This window comes from Drosophila rhopaloa, unplaced genomic scaffold (assembly GCF_018152115.1).
Source record: "Drosophila rhopaloa isolate 14029-0021.01 unplaced genomic scaffold, ASM1815211v1 contig_167, whole genome shotgun sequence".
NCBI classification, from domain to species: Eukaryota; Metazoa; Arthropoda; class Insecta; order Diptera; family Drosophilidae; genus Drosophila; species Drosophila rhopaloa.
The window spans coordinates 6,886,559-6,911,735 of NW_025335047.1; the positions used below are offsets into that span (position 1 = coordinate 6,886,559).

Sequence of the window (25,177 nt, forward strand, 5' to 3'; positions counted from 1 at the left end):
AATGTAAATGGTTAGAATTATTGAAGTATCAACACATTTTTAAGAAGATACAACAGAACAATTATAATGAATGAGTGTCAAAAAGATCTTTCCATGAAGGCTGAGCAGCTAATTCAATATTTAAGTATTAGTAACCTTTTCCCCTTGACTTAATATGCCAGAAAATCTGCCAAATTTTAGAGACTCTTTGCTGTTCGCAGAATTTGTGATCAATCAATATTTGAGTAGCTCAAACAGCGGATAACAAATATCGGGGACTCGGAGACTCCCATGCGTAATACCAGTTAAAAGATCTTTAGGCAAATAGCAACCAGGAGAAGGTCGAACTCAAAAATCCAAAAACCCAGCCGATTCGGTGTCTAACTTTGAGTTACGTGTGTCTGCAGTATCTGTATCTCATGACAAATTGAGCTGTCAGCGGCGGCTCTTTGAGCCCGGCAAACTTCCTCTATAAATCAATGTATTTTTTCGTTACTTTGGACCAGCCAAATACCGACAAGTGCAAATAGCAGAGAAATATTCAAAAATAATTGGAAACATGTCCGACTATGCGACTACGAAATCTCATCGCGAGTGCTCACATTAATTCTAATTGGCAATATTTTTTCAGTGCTCCGTCGATTTTCGTTTCATTTGTTATTTTTTGTATCTAACTATTTCTTTGGGACGCCGATAGACAAAGGCACGATTCGAGGTGATTCGAACTCCACCCATTTTTAATCCACATTTTCAGAGTTTTGTGTAACTGACACTTGACATGCCAACGAGGGGCGGGATTGAGGACTCTAAATGAATGCACTCGTTTGATTTATGCATTCAATTAAGCACAGCTACAGTGCGTAGGAAAACTTTAAACGATTTCGAAACGCAAAGTCGAAAATCTGAAAATTTAACATCAGCATTATAAATCATATAAAACGTTTTGTTGAAGAACTCTCTCAAAAACTTGAATGGGTAACCGTTTTTATGGCTCCTCTATATTATATTGACAAATCACAAATATTTACAAAATGTGCAGTTTGCTTTCTGTAGAAATACGGTCTAAGCTTTATTTATAAACACTTTTAAATCGATCAACATTCAATCAGCAAGCCGTAAATGATTTAAAAGCCATGTCTCGCGCTGTATGAAAAAGCAAATCGCACTTAAACTTTAATTGCAATTATCAAACAGGTAAACTCCTAAAAATGAGTACATAATTTCTGAATCATGTTTTGTACTTATATTGCTTACAAAATCATTTTTATGTGCCTTTCTTCTTGTGGCTGTTAAACAATATTATTGTCGGCCAGTGGCATTGTTATATTATTGTGGCCGTCTGGCTTATTTATGACCGCCAAGCTTAGGCTTAGATTTTTAATTAATTCAAGGCTTTTACGGCACGTTCCCCGCCGTCTCTCTCTCGCATAATTGTGTAATTGTTGTCTGTGGTCAGCCAACGCATATTGTTAAAAGAAAAAAAAATAAATAAAACAACCACCTCCCCTTTTGGGTTGAGTCATCATCACCTCATCGCCACAATTTGTTACGTGGGCGTTGGCGTGAAAATTCTGGGGTTAAAATACTAGGGAAAATGTCAGCGGAAAATTGTGGGAATTCCCTTTCGTAGGGGTCACAGTGCATTCCCTGCCAGATTGCAATTAAAATTCATTAGCGAGCGGACAGCCAAACGTAAACAAACGAAATTAGTCGAGTCACAAGGCAAAGGCAATTCACTTAACAACACGGCAACCCACATGGCAGCATAATTAGACCAAAACCAAACATGTTTGCTGGGGCAAAACTACAAAGGCGGCTCGGCTCTGTGCCACTTTTTACTCTATTTTGTTGACAACTTTGATGGGGGAGAAAGGAGGGAAAAACCACCATAATATGACCACAAATGGTTTGCTATATTTTCTTACCCAAAAGAACTACATTTCCATACCCCAACTAGCTATTTAAGTTACCTTTCAGTTTGCTTAGGTAAAATTCTTGTGACTTTAAATAAAGAAAAAACAATCAACAAAAATATTCAAATGAAAAATTGCAAAAAAAAAGCTATACAAAATAAATAATCATTTAATTCAAAAATATCTGTTTAGCCAAACTTTAAAAATTGCAGATTTTAACTTCACAAGTGGACTAATGAAGGAAATGCAGATCTAACAAATAAGATATCTTACAAGCAAAAAAACTTTCTAACCAAATTCTAACAACCTTTTATAAAGAGTAGAAAAATATATATGTACACAAAATAACAAGCAAATTTCGTATGAAATATGGTCAAAAAAGGGGAAAAGGGGAAGTGAGACAACAGAAAGGGACTAAGGGCCGAATGTGTTGAGACCACAACATGTTAAGTGTTATTTATGCGGTCGGGAGATTTCTTATTAAGATAGGGCTAGACTTGGGTTTGCAGCTCTTTCTCCACTTCCCATAACAAATGTGCCTCAAACTTATGACAACAAAAGGGTTATTTTTTTCGGGTCCAAAAAAAATTCAAAAAAAATTCTTGAAAAAACCAGTTAAAACAGCATCCAAGTTAAGAATGAAAAACAAACTTATTTCCTTAGGGAATATAGCGGATATCTCGTCTCAAATCGGGAGTGACATAGCTATCGAGGAGGAACATTTCCGAGTATACTTAAATTAAGCATACGCCGAGTATGCCAGCGATAAGAACGTAAACCCGCTGGGAAAAAGATAACAAAAATAAAGTAATGCGCCGAGCTCAAACAAAGGAGCGGGCAGAGCGATATTTAATAAATAATAACAGCAAAATAATAAAAAGCAAAAAAACAATAATAACAAATAATAATAATAATAAAGAGCTCGCACCACTTGACATGACTAATTGAGCAACCGGAGGTCTTGGAAAATGGTATAAAGCACTCGGAAAACGCCCATGTATTATAATTTTATTAGTGACACCAGTGTCAAGACCACCAGACAATGTCATCATCACAAACGTTATTAAGTGCATGGTGTAAAAATAGATTTCACTCAATGCAATCCATAAATTACAAAGCGTTAAATTGTTATTCAAACAAAAGCGATAAATTCGCCGGCATCTAGAATATTTTTTTAATTACTGCAATATTCAATTAGAGCCATCTACATACGACTTAGCAAACTGTTCCAATCCATTTGCGTTCATCGATTAAAGCGATATGTGTGCAGTGACATTTCATTAATTACGGATAATTAGCTGCTTTCTTAGGTTTCCATACGTGATGGAAATGCACTTCAAAAAACTTATAAAAGTTTAATTTTGTATGCAGAAAGAATAGTTGTATAATTGTGAAATGAACCATTGCAAAAAACCGAAACCAATCACTAGTATTTTTATGAAAGGAAACTTTACCTAGAGTTATTATTTCAATGCGTATTATAATATTATTTCAATTTTTTTATATTTACTGATTAAATTCCGGAATTTCCCTTTTTCCCGTGCACACATATTATGCAAGTTGAAGAGTGAATCATTCGACTCGTTCGATTGAGCAGCTTTAGTCGTTGTCGTTGTTGCTTTTATAGCTATTTGCCATTTTACTGTTAGAGCGACAACAAGTTGACTTAAAAGTGCATTGCAATTTCTAGCTAACGCAAAAACAACAATAACAATAATAATAGTATGATGTCAGCAATTCAGAGCTGTATCAATATAGTGAAAGAGAGGGCCATATAAGGGGGGTGGTGAAAAGAAAGAGAACGCGTTCTCATTGTGTGGGCGGCAAGTTCAATTTGGTTTCATTTAAAGCCCGAGAAAGAGGGAAAAAAATCGAGAAAATGAGAAGCCAGCAGCACAAAAGCAAATCTTTTTCTTTTTTTTTTTTTGTTATAGGTAATTCACAATAATTGTTAACAATGACGTTCATTCGCGCTCTGCCCGCTGAGGCAATTTAAATGCAAATAATTTTGTAAGAAATTTACATGGTTTTAAATTTGAATATAATTACTCAAATTAGACGCCGGCAAAAACAACAAGCATATGGACAAATTGTCTGAAAAGCCCACGCCCACAATTGCCCACTTGTTGAGCTTTCTACTTCATACACTTAAAAATTAATTTTGCAACAATCACACACAGAGCGAAAGACAAAAGCAAAAGCTACAACAAACGAGGTTCAACAAACGCAAAATTGTGCAAAGCGCAAAAAAAAAAAAGGTAAACAACAAAACTAACAACCACAACTAGGCAATTGTTTAAGTAACTTGTAACAGAAGCAGAAAAAAAACGAATTTATTTGCCATTGCAGCAGCAGATGATCAAAAAGAAGCAGCAGGGAAAATGACGTGAACAGTGGGACTAATTCAATTATAATCAAAACATATTAATAATATAAATTTGCAGATTAGTAACATTGTATAAATGAACAATTTATAAATAAACATTTTGTAAATTAGCATTTTTAAAGTGAAGCCAACATTTAAGTATTTTTTAAAGCTTATAATTTTTAAATTCCTATTTGGATCGCCTAATCCCAACAGTTTGAACCACCATGCCTTTGCTACCGATCGCTAATGAAGATGATGTTGCAAAAAAGCGAACACGGGTAATAGAAAAATAACGGTCGTTGGCAGCTGCCAACTGAAAAGGGTGGGCGTGGCAAACAGAAGCAGAAAGAGATGGCAACAAGGAGATTGCATTCAAGTTACCCAAATTGAAAGCGAAAATTTCCATTCCATTTCAGCTTCGATGCAGTTTGGAAATTACATTTTTTGTTTCAGAGTGACAGGTGCTTTGAACTAAAAAACTAATTAAAAAACTTAAAGCAGAGTTTCGTTTTTTGTTCTCACGCTGCGACGAGGGACAAGACAAAAAATAATATGAAAAAACCTGCCAACACGCGCACGAAATTTTAAGCACATTTTATTTGCTATTATTGTGTGGATTTTGTTTGCTTTTGCTTGAGTTTTTTCATTTCACCCACTTACCGCAGGAAACGTGCCAAGATCGGCGGTGCCTCAACCCCCTTAAAAATAAACAAAATTAATATGCAATTAATCGCCCATCACAAAGGAACATGCTGCCAATACAAACAGAAGGCTAAAAAATCTAAAAAAAATAAAAACAATTGCTGTACGTGCACATGTCGCTCGAAGAAGAGGAAGAGACATGATAAACATCTGAAACAGCTGAAAAGTCACCTACTCACAGCTCAAAAAAAAAAAAACAGAAAACCAATCAAAGCAGGCCAAAAAAGCCGAAAATCAACAAAAAATCACAGGGGGAAGAGCTGAAGAGCCGCACCCTGAGATGTGTCAAAGATCAACTGACAAAAATCGTCAGACAACGACGATGGCAATAAACAAGAAACAAATGTTGTGCAGAGAGCAAAAAAAATGCAATTTAAAAGTTTATATTCATAATAAAAAGTAACATATTCATTTTACGTTATCTTGTGATAAGAAAATAAATTTCATAGTTACTTAGAAAATTTTCCTAGATCTCATATATTTTAAAAATACTTTCTGATTGACTACATACAAAATTCATCCCCAAAACGATTTATAAATACTTGTTCTCAGTGTAAGAAAATATTAAAACGAGGAGGGGAGATTTCAACAGAGCAGGAAATCAACAGACACTAAAATGCAATTGAAAACGAAACTGCAAAAATCAGAGAGAAAACCAAAACTTTGCGCCGTGAGAATATTAATTTTGAAATGGCATATTGGCCAAAAATTTGTTCGAATCTTTATCTCATGTGAATAATCGGATTTTCTGTGGACGTAGACGTAGGCGTGGCAAAAGGTTAAGTCAAGTGACCAGTCGATGGCGCCGAGAAAGGAAACCCAAGCGAAAACAAAGAAAATCCATTGATCGCGGCGAACAAACAACCGCAGAACAATTGTCAATATAATTCTCATTAATGGTTAGCTAATGAAAGGGCTCCATTCTTCTACTCCATGCAAAATCTTGTAAATGAAAGTCAAAGTTTAGTCCTGATAAGGCGACGATGTTTGCTCAAGTGCCAGCTGCAGCTTAAAAAAAAATAAAATCGATAATGTCAGGCCCCTTTCCTTTGTTCAAAACTCTTCTTATCAAAACCAACCTCAAGCCTTGAGCCTGAAAACTTCGCTATATACACACAGCTGTGTATAAATTACTAGCACCAAAGTACTTGCCAAGTACTTGAAAAACAATCATTTTTCCAATTTCGTATCGATCTAAGGTGGGGGTGTAGACATTGTTTGATCAATGACATATAATTTATCTTTATAAGTTGGGGGAACGGTCATTTTTAAGTTCCTTGAAATACTTATATGGATTGTGAAATCATTTACTTTAAGACCCCGCTCAGAGCTATAATTTCGACCCCAGTTGTATGCATATATACATGACAGCTGATCTTTTCAAGTGACCCACTTAGCGTGTGTTTGTGTACTTTCCTTTTCGCAGCCCTCAAACAACAATGCAAGTCTTTTGTGACCACAATATAAAGTTTGTTTCATAAATATTTGCAGCAACCCGAGAAACCGAAAATTAAAATGAAACTGAACAATTTTCGGCCTTTTTCCAGAGTCACTTTATTTTTTTGGTGCTGTATTTTTAGAAAGTGCGTGCGTAATTGAAGTTTTAGTCGCTTGGCAAATAAATTGCCGCAGCCAAGTCAATAAATTAAGCAAAAGCAGGCGGCACAAACTCAGGGCAGCGCTGCAGCAGAGTTGCGGCAGCAAAGAGCAGACTGTAAAATTGCAATTGCAACTGCACTCGAGGCGAATGAACGCAATGCAACGCTCTGTTGACGCCGACTGCGACGCCGACGTCGCTGCCGGCAATGCACTTTGCCAAGGACAGATCCATTGAAAAACGGCGAAGCAGCGAGTCTGTTGCAATGACTGCATCGCGCATCGGTGTGCCAGTATACACAGAAAATAACTTTGGGATATTTTCACTATTAAATTACCTAATTTATAAATTAAAAATGATATGGCAAATAATAATATTTAGTAAATTAAATGCAATCAAACTAATAAAAGACAAAACCCAGCTCTTAAAAAAAAATGTATTAAAAAAATAGTTTTTAATAAAATTGATCTATTGTTACTAGTACGGCTAGCTTTCGTAGATTTCTTGGCTTATTATGGATCAATAATAATAATCAACAATAATTACAAAAACATTAAACAAGAAAATAGCTGGCACAAAATACAACAGGTATGATGTGAAATATTATCATATAAAATAAATAAAAAATTGAATTCCCAGTGCATCTGTGTGGCAATGCCTACTCTAGTATATGTGCGTGTAATTTATAAATATAATTAATAGAATTACACGGCGTTCGAGCGCAATATTGACACTGATATCGTAGGCTTTCGCTCTATCCCCTCTCGCTCGCTAACTTGGAGCTACTCTTCTTTCCCATAGTCGTATTCGTAGTTTAATGCCCGCTGAAACAAAGCCCCAAGGTTACAAAAACAACAGCAGAAGCGGTACAATAAAAATAATGCAGACAGGGCTTAAGAACTCAGGGAAAAGAAGCATACAGGGCCATGGCGACTAAATAGTAGAAGGTAGCACTACCTCTATAAGGCATGAAAAATTTTATATAAATATATATATATTTGCTTTCAAATATAAACTAGTTAATATCTTTATATTACCTTATTTCATTTGTACGGAAAGAAAATTTATTCATTTCATTGATGTTTATATTAGTTTTTTACCCCTATACATTTTTTTTGTTAAAAAGTTTTGACTGTATATCAAAGTGGTAGTAGGGATACAGAACCATTGCCGGTGGACCACTATTTCCGAATGCTTTGTTTTGGTATTTCACTTTGCCGCTTTTTATTTATTCGTGGCACGTTCAAGGCTTCCCTAACTCCCCACCCACTGGGCTTATCTGGTTGGATTTTTCTATAGTTTTCTACACTTGCCACTGCTTATTTGCTAACTAGAAATTGACAGTTAAATGGATGGTGCTTTATCACGGGCAGTTATTTTTTCAAAATAATATCAATTCGAATTCCTGTGCATTTGTAACTTTTCTGCACTTTTCTTTTTATCAACATTTTAATCAATATGCAAATGTGAAAATAAAACTAAGTTTTTTTTTCGTCAACTTGTTCGGATGGTTAATTAAAAGTCATAAATTGTCGCCTAATGCAATGTGAATATTTCATAAAATTTGCCCGTGTACACTTTGTTGTTACTTGCGTAAAATGGGAAAAACTGGGTGGAAAATGGGGCGTGGCGGCGTGTGTAAAGTGCATTTACCTCCCAGTGCAATAAATAAATAAAAAAAAGAAGCATTAAAAACAACGGGCGTGTGATTGACTTCACTCAAATGCGTGGCACGTTTTTTTGTGCAATCGCTTCGCATTTGGTTAGAGAAAAAGAGAGAGAAAGGTAGTAAGTTATTGAGCTACGCACACAATTTTTATTTTTTTTGCATTGAACAACTCGTTTTAAACGCGTTTTTCTATGGCCAATTTCAGCGATCGAGCGGATCGGATACTCTGGCGTATGAGTAATATTTCTCAGCGGCCAGCAAGTTAATTAAATGCAATAAGCGAAGGATGGAGTGAAATATAAGAACTTATACGAGGAAATCGTTGAATCATCACTTGTAAAGAATGAAATAATCATAAAATCTAAGTGCGATTTAATTACAAAATAAATTTAAGAACCGAACGGGGAATAAAAACATAAATAAATCTTTATTCTCCGTGCCATGAAACATCCAAAAATGAACTCAAAGTTATTGAGAATTATTTCCGAAAATTAAAAAGGAACATTAAAGATGGGAATTTAAAAACATAAATGTCAATGAGAATAATAAATAATTTGTAACAATTAACACAAATGAAAAAATGAACATAAACAATACACATAAATATTTTTTTTAATTAAAAATAATTATCATAATCTACAAGAATGAAGAAGCGAACATCACATTTAAATAGCAGTAAAAGAGCAACTTCTGCCACCCATAAAAAATAGTCAAAATTAAAGTCTCAGAACTGAAATAAAAATTGCACTCTGATTGCAAAGCAAGTCGCGTATTTTGTTTCATACGCTTTTGTTTTACTTTATTTTGTTGTGCTTTTGACATTTTTGTATCTGTTTCTTTTTATTTGTTGATATTTTTTGTCGTTTTTGTTATTTCTGTGAGCGTTTACGAATTTGGCAACCGCAAGTCAAATTTAATTTGACAGGCTGCGTAATGAACGAAAAAAGAGAAAAACCAAAAGTTGAAAACTGAAAAGTGGCAGCAGCTGGCAGCCAAGTGGCCAAAAACAAAGCTTTTTATGGCCACAAAACCGAATTTGAGCTTTGACTTTTTTATAGGCAATATTCGATTTGGATTTTCCTCTGTCGTTTTTCCATTTTCAAAATGCAAATCAGCGAGGATGACAAACCGAAATTAATGTCGACAATAAACAATTATTGAATAATTGAAATTGACTAGTGGAAAATTGATTTGTGGATGCAAACTGCACAATGGCCACAAAAAACTGTAATCATAAAAGAGCCAAAGGATAACCAACAAAAGGGGGGAAATTAAGGAAAAGCCAGACGAAACAAACAAAGCGGAAAAATGTTGACAAAACATGAAAACCAACCAGCAAGGGCAAAAAAGAAAATAACGAAAGAGTTGCGGCAAAATTGAAAAATAAAAGTTACGTATTAGCCAGACGACAGCCAGCCATAAAGTTGAATGAATGAAATGTCTGGCGGCTACCATTCCGAGTTTTCCCGGCACAAGTTGAGTGCTTGCGAAGAGGAAGGACGACAGTTGATCGGGTAATTAGCGTGTCTGACCTTCTGCCTGCCCCGCCCCCACTTTATCTTCTCTATAAATCACAATAGAGTGGGGGGGAGGTTCTATGTGGCACCTCTGGGGCCACTTGATATGGCTCTCGGAAAGTGTCTGCCAAGATGGCGCCAGGATAATTCGCTTCGAGTAGCGAGAAATGGAAATTGATTGCTGGCATTTAAATATTTTATCGATTGAGGGGACGCAGCTTAAAGGACCTTTGTGTGGGTGCCACAAAAGCTGACTTAAGAGCTCCCTAGATAAAGTTGATCCATCGAAAATAATTTAATATTAAATCCTTTTTAGTAACTTTTTGACGTTCTATGGTTTTTGTCACAAACAAAAATTAATTTATAAATTTTAAATTTTGATTTCACAAATAATCGGTTTATAATGGTCATATAACATAGTGCTTAACGAAATCCCATAGCCAAAGTCAAAGCCAAGAAAAAAAGACAAAGCAAAGGAATAAAAAACGAGTTAAAAGAAAACATCCCGCTGCGAGAGAAGCCTTAGAATATCGAGGATGACAAAAAACCAACTTCAGCTTAAGTTAGCTTTAAGCCAAGTGCAGTCGTTTACACTCTACGAAAAATTATAAGGGTGAGTAAACTGCAAGCCACGTTTGCTTGCCACACTTAAGAAACTTGCTCAGCTGCCTGGGTTCAATATACAAAATAAACTTGAAAAATGTATTCAATTAAAAAAGTTTTCACTTGCAACACGCTGGCACCTCTTGGCCCTCAGCCTTTTAGCCTTCTTTTTGTTCTTTTCGCAGTTGTAAGAGTTCTTTGCAAAGTTGGCAAGGAATGCTCTGCATAACTGTAAATGAGCCAAGACAGGAGGCGAAAAAAAAGGGGGGCTGCAAGAGGAGCAGGAGGGCGTGGCAACCACACTGCGGTTGCCTTCTGTCTGAGCTTCAATTCCCCTCCTTTTCCTTTCCTTTTGTCGGCGCCTGCTTAGCATGTAAATAATGTGCACGAAATTATGAATGCAGCTAATTAGCAAGGCAGCAGACGAGTCCTGGCTCCTAGGATCCTCTTTTGTTAGCCAGCTTTTCTTGTTGCAAGCGGCTGATGCACAGCGAAAAATAATCTTACTAATAACAGAGCAGTTATAGAATCTTTGACTTTAGAAACGTACTAACCTAAAGGTTGTAAAAACAAATAAATCACATAATTTGGTTGGTAAAGTACAGTACAAACCTAATGACATTAAATTAAAAACAAGAGAGAACGCTATAGTCGGGTGCCCCGACTATCAGATACCCGTTACTAAGGTAAAGGGAGTGCGAGGGAGATGGAGATAGAAACTTTGATCACGCATAACTTTTTAACGAATGGTCCGATTTGAAAAATTTCTTCTACATTTCGATAGGTATTGATAAACACAATAAAACTGCATTTTTACTTTTCCGAAATATTTAAATTTTTAAAATCGTATATAAGCGAGTGTGGGCGTTAAAGGGGGCGTGGCACCTTTTTGAAACAAACTTGCGCTGCGTAGGAACTCCTAGAATCTGCATGCAAAATGCCAATCTTCTAGCTTTTATAGTTTCCGAGATCTCAGCGTTCATACGGACAGACAGACAGACAGACAGACGGACAGACAGACGGACAGACGGACAGACGGACAGACGGACAGACGGACAGACGGACATGGCTATATCGACTCGGCTAGTGACCCTGATCAAGAATATATATACTTTATAGGGTCGGAAACGCTTCCTTCTAGCTGTTACATACTTTTGCACGAATACAATATACCCTTTTACTCTACGAGTAACGGGTATAACAATAATAAATTCAACTAAAGCGCAAAAACTACATTTCTTTCCACTACACTACACTTTTAAATAATCTATTTTTTCCTAGTGTTTAAATTCATTATGTCATTGAACCGTTAAACTGCGCTTAAATGTTTTTTGTTTATGGCGCCACGGGGAGCGTTTAACTTAAAGCGTCTACAAATAATTCAGGGAGTTCAGGGAGCTGCTCCCCGAGAAAACCCCATCTCTGCCCATTAATCACCCTCCCACCTGGCCGTAAAGCTAAAGTTCTTCGTTTGCCACTTGCCGCGATTTATGGCCTCTGCACTTGAGAAGGTGGAGCACATCTTCTGAGGCAACTTCACTTACCTGCAAAGAAAAAAAAATATATTTGAGATTAGTTTTGAATTGATGGAAAGGATTTGGTATAAGATACTAAATAGTGGCAATAAACTTAATTTTATGTAATGCAAGTTTTTACGGATGAGAGATATTTTTAAAATTTTCCCCAACCATTATGTCTTTTTTACCTTCCTTGATGGGAATTAAAAATCAACAGTATGATAAAGTAAAAGCTGAAACAAATCCCGTTCTGTTCTGACCTTGTTTATAGGCCTAGGCCAAACCTTGACAAGTTCAACTGTTGATAAGAAAACCCCTCACCCTTCCCCAGAAATAAAGAAAAATTAAAAAGAGTTGGATGTCAGCCTGCCCAGCAGATGCTACCTTAAGATTAAGACCCCAGAAACTTCAGCTTGGCAACGGATGTTCAAGGCTTTTGTTGTAGCCTGAATTTACGTTTAACCATTTTTTTTGCTTTTTCCTTGGTTTCTTTGTACAACCATTTTATCGCGTGCATAAACAAGATGCGGGACAGAAACGAGAAAAAATTGTATAAAAAACGAAACGAAGTCAACTCCAAACTGAATTTCAGGTTTACTACAAAGTCATGCAACACGGTCATGTGCAACAGCACCCCTTCTCTTTCTCACCCGCACTTTCAAGATTTCTGCCGCTGTCAGTCGAATGCTAAAAATTATTGCAGGACATTTGCCGAAATGGCCAAAGGGTAAACCATTTTTAGCATTTATTTATTTATTTTACAGCAACAGGCGAAGAAGGTTAAACAACCACAACAAAAGAAAGTGAAGAAGATAAACAAAAAGGGTTTATAGGGGCGTCTGAAAATTCGAATACCCTTTAAGAATAATTTTTCCATTATGATTAAGTAAACTGATTGTTATGAAACTTGGTACTTGAATTTATTTATAGGATGGAGTGGTCAATCATTTATCTTATGTAGTCATACGATTATAACGATTTTTGGTACTTTAGCAAAATATAGCAAAACAAAGCCTAAAATCAAGCAAAATAATGTATTATGTTTTTGGTTTTATTAACAATACCTCTTTGAAGAGTATTAAAATCAATTTCAACACGAGCCCCAAGAAACTCGTACATCAACAACAGAATTGCGAGTAAAGGAAGGCGAAATAAGAAAAAGAAGCTGTAATATTATCAGTCAAAGCAATTACAAAAGCATCGACAGCAACAGCTTTTATTATAAAGTATTCAGGGCTTTCGATTTTCCAGGTCAGCGAGGAAACAGGAACGAGGACAGAAAGCCACAAATCGAAGGCGAGAAGTGTAAATATTTATTTATAGGTTTTGTTTTTGGGTATGAATTTCTCGCCGTTTTTTCTTACTGCTTGAGTGTCACTTTCTTTTGCTTTTGACCATTTGCAATTTATGTATTTTTATTGATTTAAATCTCAGGCAAATGCAGTTTTTTATTGCACTCACATTTTTAATAAAACGAAACGAAAGTAAAGTTGATCGAGGCAACGGCCATATCATCGATAAAAGTCCCCCCAAATCACTTCGTACCCCCCTTAATAAATGTTGCATTTTTATTATCATTTGCTGGTGGCTGTCATCAGGTGGAGTGAAGAAGAGAAAGAAGGGAAAAGGAGTTGCACTCGAAAGTGAAAGTTAACTTTTTAAGGCAGACAACAAAAAAATTACTTCGCTTTACACATGTGTGTGCTTCGTTTTTTTTTCTGTTGCTCTCTTTCTTTTTCGAGCCCAATTTTCGTTGATTAGTTTTTGCTCTTTAATTGAATCAGCGACAACATTTTGTCCGTTTAAGGTTGGACACACTGTAGTAGTTGGCCCCTTGCCGCTCTCCTGTTGCCACATTTAACATTTAATTTTAATTGCCGCTGGCGCCACCGCCTGCCCAAGTTCAATAAACTTGTCTTAGTTGCTGCTGCCGATGATGATGATGTTGCCGATCGATGTGGCATGCTGCAATAGATACGTTGCATTTTTCGCATGTGCAACGAGCCTTTCAGCAATTGCCGCCACACAATGAAATGAAGCCATTCCCCTTCCGATTTTATTCGTTTCGATCCGCTTCGATCATCGGATATCAAAAGCAAGCGATCGTTGCCCCAAAGAGTGCGGCCTGCATGTTGCACACTTTATATATATAACTGTGTGTTATTGTTAATTACAAATATCGGTGATTGGGTTGCTCGGCAGCAGTGCACAATATTGAACACAGAAATAATGGCGTGAGAAAGTTTTTTGCAACTCTGTGGGAGTGGATCCATGGGTTGCGTTGGATATGGAGTTGATTAGGGGAATCATCAAAGGTCAATGGAGAAAAAAACTAGAAAAATTTATGAATAAAAAATTTAAAAATAAATTGTTATATTTGAAAAGTAATTAATTATAATTTTAGACAAGATATATTAAGATATAATGCTTATTTAAAAGAGTTTTAATGAAGTCAAAACTATATCTAACATTTCAAATTTAATTATAGTCTTTATCGAATACTCTCATGAATGATATCGTTCCCTTAACTTCCTTCAAAAAGTGAAAAAACATCATAAATATTCTATACTTATATTCTGGAGCTCTGTCCACGTTTCCCCCATTTCTTTACTTTTTTCTGGGCCACAGGAAATGAATTTCGGCTGATTATCCTGCAATTAGCTTAATTCCCTTCCACACTTTTTCCCATTCCGTCATGCGATTAAGAAATTTGGTGCGCTTCCTTTTGTTTCGTTTTGCTCCCCATTTCCTTCGTTTTTTATTTTAGCGAATTTTTTAACCCTTCCGCTAATGATCTGTCCCGCCCTGGGGCGAACGCATAAAAATGCATTTGTTGTCGTCGCCTCCCAAATAAAAATGAGAAAAAGCCAAAAAAGGGGGAGCGACAAAGGAAGAAGCTGGCGGAGAAAACCTACAAAAATGCATTTATTTATTTGCGGCGGTTTGATCGTAAAAATAATTTGCTTTTATTGCCCAAAACGGGGCAAATGATGTTGCCGCTGTTGCATGCACCCAAAAATGGGGGGAGAAAAAATGACTTTAATGCGTTTTATGTCCTCGTCATGCTGCTAAAGTCGGGACCTTTTGAGTCTCCACTCTGTTCCCTATATTTTTTTTATTTGCTTTATTTTATTTTTTTCCTTTTTGGTCTGCAATCAACGCCTCAAGCCTCGAATTTTATATTTATTTTCGTACTCTAAAAGCCATTGACATTTGCCGGACCGCCCAGGCACTTATTCAATTAAACAAAACGCAATTGTTGTTAACACGATACGAACACAGCACTCCATCTCTTTCGAACGGTATTCCTATCTCTTTCGTTCGCCTGTGGCATATTGTCCCTATCCAAAGTCATGAAGCGTCAAATTGTTATGGCCAAAAGATGGAAAAGATACAAATGGCAACGGTTATCGCACAACAAGCGCAATCAGTCGTGTCGCAGGAGCTGGATAGAGATAGCTATAGTTCGGATGAAAGAGAGAGCAAGAATGGGGACAGACAAACAACAAACAAGCAACAAACGGGGAAACTAAATGGGCGGGGTAAGCACTTGCCTGAGTGCAACTAAATAGATATTATATAAGCATAAAGAATATGTTTTCCTTCAGATACGCACCAACAAAAAAAAAACAGAAAATACCAGCTTTAGCTACTAGAAAAAATGTGGGAGAAAAACAGTGAAGACTTAAAAATATCCTGCACACATTATCAGAATCTAGATTTTGAAATTTGATAGTTGTTTGTATTCTAAGTTAGTAAAAAAAAAAAAATATTTTTTTAAGGATTATATCTACCCAACTGTGGAAGTAATTTACATATAACAAATAATTTGAAGTGTTACTGAGATATATTTAAGTCCTAAAACTCTAAATACCTAATCTTTCCCCAGAAGTACAGGGTATATCAAATGGGAGAAAGAGAACTAAACAAGCTAATAATCATAAAACCAAATGACTTTGAACGGCGTCGAAACGTCCTCGCCGCTTGTTGTCCTTTGACAGGATGCATGGAGCAGATGAAGAAAAGGAAACTGCAGAACCCGAAACCGAGACGGGTAAAGCGTGAAAAATAAGATGAAGAGCAGGGAAGGAGAATCATCAACATTATCGTCAGAGTGACGATTAAAATTTAAGCTTCATTTGTTGCTCTTGTCTGACTCCTTTTAGAGGATAGGGAAAATGGGGAAAAAAAATATAAAAGAGTAATTGAGGATTTTTCATGGCTAAGCAAAAGAGACTGTGATTAAATAGGTGTCAAAACTTGAATGGGGAAATGGAAAAATGGCAAGGGTTCAAATCTTGCAAAAACTGCCAGACTGTCAATTTTCAATTTCGACCTCCACATTTCCCATTTTATCTATGCCCCTCACCAATCTAAAATTGCAACTAATAAACAAATAAACATGAGAAACCGAGTGGCAGCGGCAAAAAAGGAGGAACAAGAACTGCAAGGGACACAAATTGCAAATGCAACACAAAATCCTCCTACAGTTCAGGGGGCACCACGCCCACAAAAGGCTGAATGCATTCGCAATCAGATTGAATGGCAAAAATAAAGGGGGTTGGAGAAATGGAGAAAGGGGGAGAAAGTAGGGAGTTTTGTCTGGGACAGGGTCAGGGGCAGCAGACAAACGCCGAATGTGGAATCGTTTTAATGGATATCAAATAGGAAACAAAACAAACATTTCCACACAAATATACACAGGCAATGCAGTCCGAATGCATAACATGCACTACGAAAAATACCGAGCTTGTGAAAATAATATTTGAAATTTAAATAGTTCTTCAGAGTTAAATTATTATTTTGTTATAATAAATATTGGATTCCCCAAATTATTTCGTATTTCATAGTTTTCTTTTGTTTTGTTACCTTTCAATATTAAAATTTAATAATTTAGGCTGTTGCTAATTTAATAAAGGGAATCCCTTTAAAATATTCAGTACGCCATCAAATATTTATACATTACCCCACTTTTTTTCAGTATACTCCGATAGGATCCCAACTGCAGCAGGAGAGTTCCAATCAGAACTCCAGCTGGGTCCGAAAGAGACCGACAGATAAGGCGAGAGTGAGAGGAAAGAAGGAGCAGGACAACAGTTTTGTTTCATTTGCACAAACATTTCATGTTTTGTGTTCCTGTTCTGTTTTCTGTTTTACTTTTCGCTTTTCAACTTGTTCATCCACGCCCCCTTCGCCCACTCCATACCATACCTTTCATCCTTGCTCTTTCATTTCGCCAGGCTCGTTTTTACTGTTTCCACTCTTTTTTTCACTTTTTTTTGCACGTTGCGTTTTATTTTTGTGTCTGGCAGCTGCTCGACAACAACAACAATATTGATTGCAATTTCAGCCTGCAGTGGGAATGAGAGGGGTAAGGAGGAGTTGGGGTTCTCTTTCTCATTTGGCTGAATGGCACAACACAAAAGCCTAAAAGCACACACACAGACAGACAGGAGGCAGACAGATAAACACTCACACACCTAAGGCTTGGCTTATGAACCAACAGAGGACACCATGCTGGCAAAAATGGGGAAGCAGTGCAGCAAGCAGTAGGAAAAGGGTGGCAGTGCACTGCAAAAAATCTTATTGCTCTTGAAATACTCAAAAATAGTTTTTTTATTATAATTAAAAAAATATTTTTGTGAAATTTTGAAATTTGAAACCCAGAATACATCAAATCTATAAGATCCTTCTAATATGAAAACTTTTTTTCTAAAGGCTTCTAAACATAAAATATTTTCACCAATTGTTTTGTGTGTAGATTTAAGTTCTGCATAAGAGAGTGAGATAGAACGATGGGGAGAGGGACGGAAACTGCTGAGCCAACGAAGCCTTTAAAGTTGGCAAAAAGCCTGCGGATGGAGCCACACATGTGTATATATGTATATATTTGTGTGGATACGGATGTGGGTGGTAAATGCAGGAGGTTCCAAAGAAAAAGGATGAGGAGGAGATGAAGTTGCCCTGGCATTGTCTGTTGGCAATGAAAATACGACAATAATGACGTCGAGGGAACTTTCCGCCGGAGAGTCATGCGCCGTTCGATAGGCGCCCACTGGATGTGTGGGTTTGTAGACTGCTGCAATGCACCAGATACTGTGGTTAAATATGTAGATTTCGTATTGGTTTCGAATAATTTGGAATAATTTTAGATTTTATAACATTTATACCACGTTTACTGTTCTTTATTTAGTGAAAAAATCAAATAAACTTGTTTAAAAATCTTTTAAAATTGCATTTCGTATTATGCTAGAGTTTTCTCTATATGTCGTCACTTAGATAAAAAAAAACTTTTTATCTTGTTTCAACACTTTTAGCAACCACTGTATACGTTCCCTGATGTGCATATGTTTATTTAAGTTTCAGTGTGCGTGTCGTTTTGGCAAAGATTTCATTAATAGCTTGTGCGGTTGAGAGGGCAGAGGGCCAAGTGGAAAACGCGTAAGCAATGCATACTTGATTTGATATTCAACAAAAGGTGAGTAGTTCCCCGGATTCCTCATCTCCCCTTTTAAACCACTCCTTTCCCCAGGTTGCTTTTTCCCCTCCTCCATTTCTCTAACATTTCTCTTTCTGCCCACACATCGTTATGCGCTTTAATTTGCAAATGGGTTTGCAGATTTGGATGCGGTTACAAATTTTGTGGGGGAGTCTTCCACAGTGGTCACCCGTTGTGATGAAACTACTCAGCGTGTCCGCAACAAAGCTTCCAAAGAACAAAACGTGTCTAACGTGGCGCTGCTTTTAATGTTTCCTCAATTTGGCTATCCAAAAAAAAGGTCGTTAATTGCTCTGTTTCCCCATCCCCTTGAAGGTCTCCTATGGTCCCTACACCTAAATATATTAACTACACAAACAGAAAACATAAATATTTATTTTCACTTCAAAATAATAAAATAATCTTAGGTAAGTTATTGTGTATATCTTTGATACTTTTTAAGGAAATATGAATTAGAAATTGGGTTTCAAAATCTTTTTAAAGGGATTGCCCTTTTGATTTTAGTAAAAAGCAAAATATTTTTTTTCTGTGCAAACTGTAAAGTTAATGTATGCATATGCCAACTAGATCCAAGTCGCACCATTTCATTTCATGCTCCGCTGCCCCCGTCTGCGTTTGTCTTTTGTTTGTTTATCATCGTCAAGCGAAAAGTGAAACCTAACCTTACACAGAGTATACAGAAATCAGACAGAACCTATTCCAATACGCTAACCTCACAAAAAACCAACAAAACAATCGTAATCGATATGGATGTAATGGGGTTCCGCGTTATTAAAAATTTTACAGTGCAGAAATTTATGCTTCAAGTCTAGACGACAATTTTTGGAACGTGCTTAATTATCGCAAAGCTGAGGGGGGTTATGAAAACGGACGGGTAGTGGCGAATAACAAACGAGAAAAACAAAAACAGAATTTAAATGAAATTTTTGCTACGCCTCATGACTATAATTCAGTCATATTTACTACAGAACGCCTGGGCCGATAGATAAACTATGCACCGATATGGATATCTCTACCTCTTTCTCGCTCTCTTTAAATCTTCCGGCCACTAGCTATCTCGCTTTCGTAGCAGTAGTCACAACAACAAAAGTCGTGCGAAAGTTGTTAATTTTCGTTTTAGTTTTGTTTTTCACACCATATCACCACCACTCGCTTAAAAGGGGGATTGGCATATTATTTGATCTAAAAACAAATAACAGGCAGTAGTTTTGGTCACGACTGTGGGAATACCTTAAGATCTTTGAGTGAATGTAAAGCGAAAGTTCGTAATTTACCGTAATAAATATTAATAAGTATTATGTTATACCCATCGTATAGTGGTCAGCATATAGACTTAGGATTGAGCCCCTTCGCGTTGAACTTTAAATAGATCAAATACAGATATTAAAAAACCTCTAAAATATCTATATTTCTTTTCTATTAGATTATTATATATACATATAGATAATATACCACCATAAATTTATTATAATTTACGCCGTTCTGTCTAAATCTACCGAATAGTCACACCCTTTAGACTCCCTGTAGCGTTCGGTATGTAAATTCAAGATGCTGACTTTGTTGTTACTTTGACTTTATGGTTTTTAGTTGCAAATTGTTGCAGTTTTTCTATTCTCGGCGTGCCTTTCGCAATTTATTTTCAGTTGTGCGCGCTATAGCTCGAATGTTCGAGAAAGTATTACGCCATTATTTGGAGATGGGGTGAAAATTACAAACAATAGGGGGAGAACGCTACGCCCACACGATACTTTTGGGCCTACGGATAATATATAATAATGTGCAGACAGCGAGAGAGAGAAGCGAACAGGAAGAGCTTTCTGCAAAAAAGTCGGGAAACTGAAAAGGCACAAAAACAAACCGACTTCCGCCTCATCCACCCACCGAAAATGAATACATAAAATGTGTCTTAACCTTGACATTGAACGCCAAACACAAAATAAAGAAAAACACAAATATGCCGGCAGACAAAACAAGTTAAAAGAGTGTAAGCGAAAGAGGGAGAGCTGACACATTCATTCATTAAACAGAGATGGAAAATTTAAAGGGAAAGGTGAGAACTTTTTTTGTGTTTTTTTTAGCGCACCTTTTAAATCAGCAAAGTTTGTTTATCGTGGCAGCTACAACAATAACAACAACCAGTACAAGCAAAAATTAAATAAAATAAAAATGGGCCGCGTGTGGCGCTAAAAATAAACACCAGAAAATACAAACAAAACAAGAAATTAAGAATTGAAATAAAAAGTAAAAAACCAAAAAGCGATAAACAATTTTGTTGACGTTTATTTTTGAATTAAACGCAAATCATCACAAACAAAATTGCTGATAAGCAAGAATGAAAAAGAATGCAAGATGAGAGATATTGCAGGCGTAGAGTGAAAAAAGAGATAGAAATGGAGCTTAAAAACGATCAAAGAAAAAAAAACAAACGAAGCTAATACACAATTTGAATACCCTCTTTTAGGGTATAAAAACACACATAAAATAAAGCAAATATCGTGACCTTGAAAAGTTTGCAAAAACAGAGAGAAAGATAGAGAGCGAAAACCAGAAGAATGAATGGAATTATGCCATAGAAGGCAAAACAAAGTTCTCAGCTTAGACAGAGAGGGCAATCCAGCAAAAGAAAAAGAAAGATAGAGAGTGAGAGTGAGGGGTTGAGATTCTAAAAACTTGAAGATCGCGTTTAAAACAACAACACAAAAAAAAACAAAAAGCGATCTAATTCTTTTTCGTGTTTTTATCTTTCTGTTTCTTTTGGCTCTTTCGTTGTTGTTTTATCGCGATGAAATAAATAATATTTTTTTTAGCTTTTGGAAACGGAAATATTAAAATTGGGCGTTAATAAATAAAGAGCAAGAGCCCATGTGGAAAACATGCCATACGCTACATGTCTGTTGCTAAAAGGCAGCATATAAATTTCAATAATTTATCATTTTGATGGTGAATAAAAGAAAAACTCAGAATGAAAGAAGCAGGAATTACAAAAGAAAAGGGAGAAGCCTTGACCCAAAGCAACAAGCAAAAAAATAAATAAAAGAGAACTTTAATAAAATTAAAATGCCAGTACGATCGAAAGAAAAAGTGGAAAACGCTTATACTGAAATAGGGGAGACTGCATGTATTTATTTTAACAACTGAAACAATAAAAATCGTCAACTTCCTTAAGAAGAACATTTTCGGAAATTTCTTAAAAACAAAAAGCGCATTTTACTAAATATTTCTGCAAATATTGTCTGTATTTTGCAGCTGTTCCGCCATCAAGGTTATATAAGCTATGGAACCGGCAAACGAACGAAAAATGGGCAAACAAACGCGTCAATTGTTGATAACACTGTACAACACGATAAAGGAACTATGAATATCGAATCACTCTGATATCAAATTGGAATTTTTTATTGATAATATTCTGCCCCACACGAATTTCTAGCGAAGAAATACGTCATTTCTTATTTTTGAGTAAAATCATTGCCAACTACACATAAATTTAAAAAAATTAATTATTGTTATAAAACAGACTTATAAAAAATTCTTTTATTGATTCCAAAAGTTTTATAACGAAATACTTTATTTGCAGCTGCAAAGTAATTCGAAGAACATTTTGCCTGGCTTGGCTTGGCTGGTCTTGTCGTTTAGTGTAATTGATAAAAGTTTTGTGAATAAATATTGAAATTGCCCATGTGCCCCAACCACATGTTGGGGAATTTCGCTACACACATTTCACCCTTCCTTGTTTCGCCCCTTGGCCCCTTTTTCGGGTTTCAACAAAAAAAAAGTATTTTAAATGATAATATTTCAAATAGTTTTTTGTTTATCCAAATTTACTTATTTAATTGTCCTTTCCTTAGAGGTTAAATATATGTCCATAATTTTCAATGACAAAGAAAACATATGATATCAGTATAGACAAATGTTTGAATAAAATTATAGAACCAAAACTTTACTTGTCTTAGAAAAATTAAACATGGAATTAGGATACTTTTTGTTTAAACTATTTTTTCTAACCATTATTTTATAGCATTTTAAAAATATAATTTTAGACTTACCGCACTCGCTCGGAATAGAGTTCGACCTCCTTGTTCTTCTGCTGCTGCACAAGTTGCTGCTGTTCATAGCTGGCCAATGGCTTAAAGTTGCTGATGTTGGCCAAAGCCGTCAAGTTCTGTTGCTGCTGCTGTTGCTTTTGGGAAGCAATCAGAAGGTTCTTCGACAGACCCAATCCATTCTGAAGATTGCTGCCGAAAGCGGGACCCAAAGGTTGCATGAGCAGCGACTGTTGCTGCTGCTGTTGCAGCAATTGCTGCACAGGGGATACAGATATTTCTGCACTGGATTGCGAGGCCGATGGCGATGTGGAACCACTACCAGCTCCACTGGAGGACAAACTGCCGGCTCTTGCCCTTAAATCCAGGCCCAGGACATTGTTCGGATTGAGGATATTGCTCAAAGTGGCCACCACACTGGGTTGCAGAAGCTCCGAAGGGCCATTGTTGGTATTAACAGTATTGGTATTACCATTGTTGTGAGGCAAACCCGACCCTATAACACCCACATTTGGATTGGGCGTTAGTCCGCCATAACTATTACCATTGTTGTTGCTGAGTGGGGTCTTAGAATTTCCGCCTCCGTTGTTATTATTACGGTTCCTCTTTTTCTTAGCCTTCTTCTTATCATCGTCCTCGCTCAAATTTCCATTCAGATTACCCCGATTACCAGTTCCATTGAGGTATATTACACCCTGATTGGTTGGTGCCACCCAATCGAGATCCTTTCGCAGTTGTCCTCTGCCACATTTGCAGCTGCAGGCCTTGGGGACCAGCTCGTAACCCTTTTTGGTCCACAAATGCTGAAGGCGTTGCCTCTCCGACCAGGATCGAGCTCTACTATTAGCCTTGAGGGTCTGCAAAACGCCCGCCTCCCACAATTCGAAGCACTCGCGATGCATATATTGACCTGCACTGCAGTTCTCATTGTTGCAGAGTACTCGTATGCAGTCCGCCAAGGATAACTCATTCAAGGGTATCAAAGCATCCAATTTTCGACAATCTCCACTGGGTAGGCAGCAGCGAACCACGCCCCCTCCAACGCCCCCAGATCCCTGCATGGGCGCCATTAAAACGCCTGCAGAGTTCGTGTTCTCCGCGTAGAACTGCAGGAATTGCTGCTGCTGCGTTTGGGTTTGCTGCTGCAACTGTTGCTGATGTTGTTGCTGCTGCTGCTGGGTACTGTTACCGCTGCTGCTAATATTGCTGTTGCGACGCGGAGCCATAAATTTGTATTTTATTTCTAGATATGCACTCTTTGCAGCTAAAAATTTGGTTGGGCTTTCCTCGAAAATCCTCAATATCTATTTCGGATAAGCATTTTTCCCAGTACTTGAAAATTTGAAAATATTGCTTGTTGATTTTTTTGGAAATTATGCTGTGATTTGTGGTCTATAAATGCCTCGAATGTATATACTATATTGAATGTTTCCAGTGTTTTATTTTTGGGGAATTATTTTTGAACCGATTTCAGAATTTTTGAACCGATTTCGTGGGTATTTCCAGTGAGTTCGCAATTTTATTATTGTTTGGTTTGTTATTAAAAGTTTTATAATTTGGGTTGGTTTTTTTTGTCGATTTCTGCGGACTTTAATTTTACTTTATAATTTATAGGTGACTCGACTGATGTTTTTATTTTTGCGAATTTGCAGACAAAAGTCAAAGATTTTGTGGTTTGCGAGAAATGGTTTTAATTTTTAAACGTCTATTTCTGTTAAATTTCCGAGTAACTTTCCTGTTTTGTATATTTATTTGTGTGAATTTATTTTTAGTTTGTATAATAAATGCATATTTTGTTGTGTGATTTTGTCATTAGAATTTTTCGGCTACTTTTAAGTTTTTTTTCGATTGCTTGATTTTCCGACAGGATTTTTATTTTTACCTTGGTAATTGCTTGTATTTGTTATTGCTTTTTATTATGCGTGTTTTTGTTAAAAAATGGTACACCTCTTTCTGTGTGTATCAAAAATATTTCGAAAAAGTTCCCGTTACGCAGTCTGTTTCTTTATTTTTTTGTTGTACCTGAGCTGAGTTTATTGTTGTTGTAGAACGTTAAGTATCAAAAATTGTTTCTATTGTTTATCTTCGCTCTGTCTCTCTCTCCTCTCTTTCACACACGCGGCGCCATGTTCGGCAATTTTTCACATTTTGCTTCGCTTTGCGTTTTGTTTTTGTCGCCTCTCCTTTGCCGCTTTTTGTTTTCGCCGGCAAAACGAAAGGAAAAAGAAGTAAAAATCGCGAGACTTGGATGTAAAATTTCCGATTGAAGTTTATACGCAGGATAAATAAATTTCGGCAGTTTCCCTTTTCTTACATATCAGTTTTTCTGTTTTTTTTGCACTGTTTCTTACGCACTGTTAACACAAGAAAATGCACTCTTTAAGCGAAGAGAGAAGACAAAACCAACCAGCTCGACGGCGAAATTCGAACTGTTTTGGGTCTGTGCTTGCGAACACCGTTCGAACATCGCGCGTCGACGGCGACTGCGGCAGAGGTGCGCCGACTGCGCTGCCGGCGTCGCTGCTTGGCATTGGCAGCGAAGTTGGAGTTTTCTTTCCTTCGCTTTTCCACTTCGTTTTTGCTTTTTTTGGGGGTTGGTGGGTGGTGGTTGGCTGGTTTTCACTTTCCACCACCGCCGCCAACCGCTGGCTTTTCATTCGGCGGAAAATTCAACAGATTTTGGCGCTAAAAAGGAAAATAGTGGGGGAAAATGGAGAAAAAGGGGATGAAAAGTTAAGGTTGGAGTTATTTTATAGGCCCAAAAAATAAGTGA

At 36.7% G+C, this 25,177-nt stretch overlaps 1 protein-coding gene across 1 annotated transcript in view; it reads right to left on the reverse strand.

Moving 5' to 3' along the window:
- The window catches only part of LOC108050873 (headcase protein), an 84,025-nt gene extending 59,206 nt beyond the window's left edge, over positions 1-24,819 (reverse strand). The window contains 1 exon segment of the mRNA XM_044458740.1: positions 22,408-24,819. Coding sequence (XP_044314675.1) covers positions 22,408-23,630 — 1,223 coding nt within the window. The 5' untranslated portion in view covers positions 23,631-24,819.
- Positions 24,820-25,177: the final 358 nt, after the last annotated feature.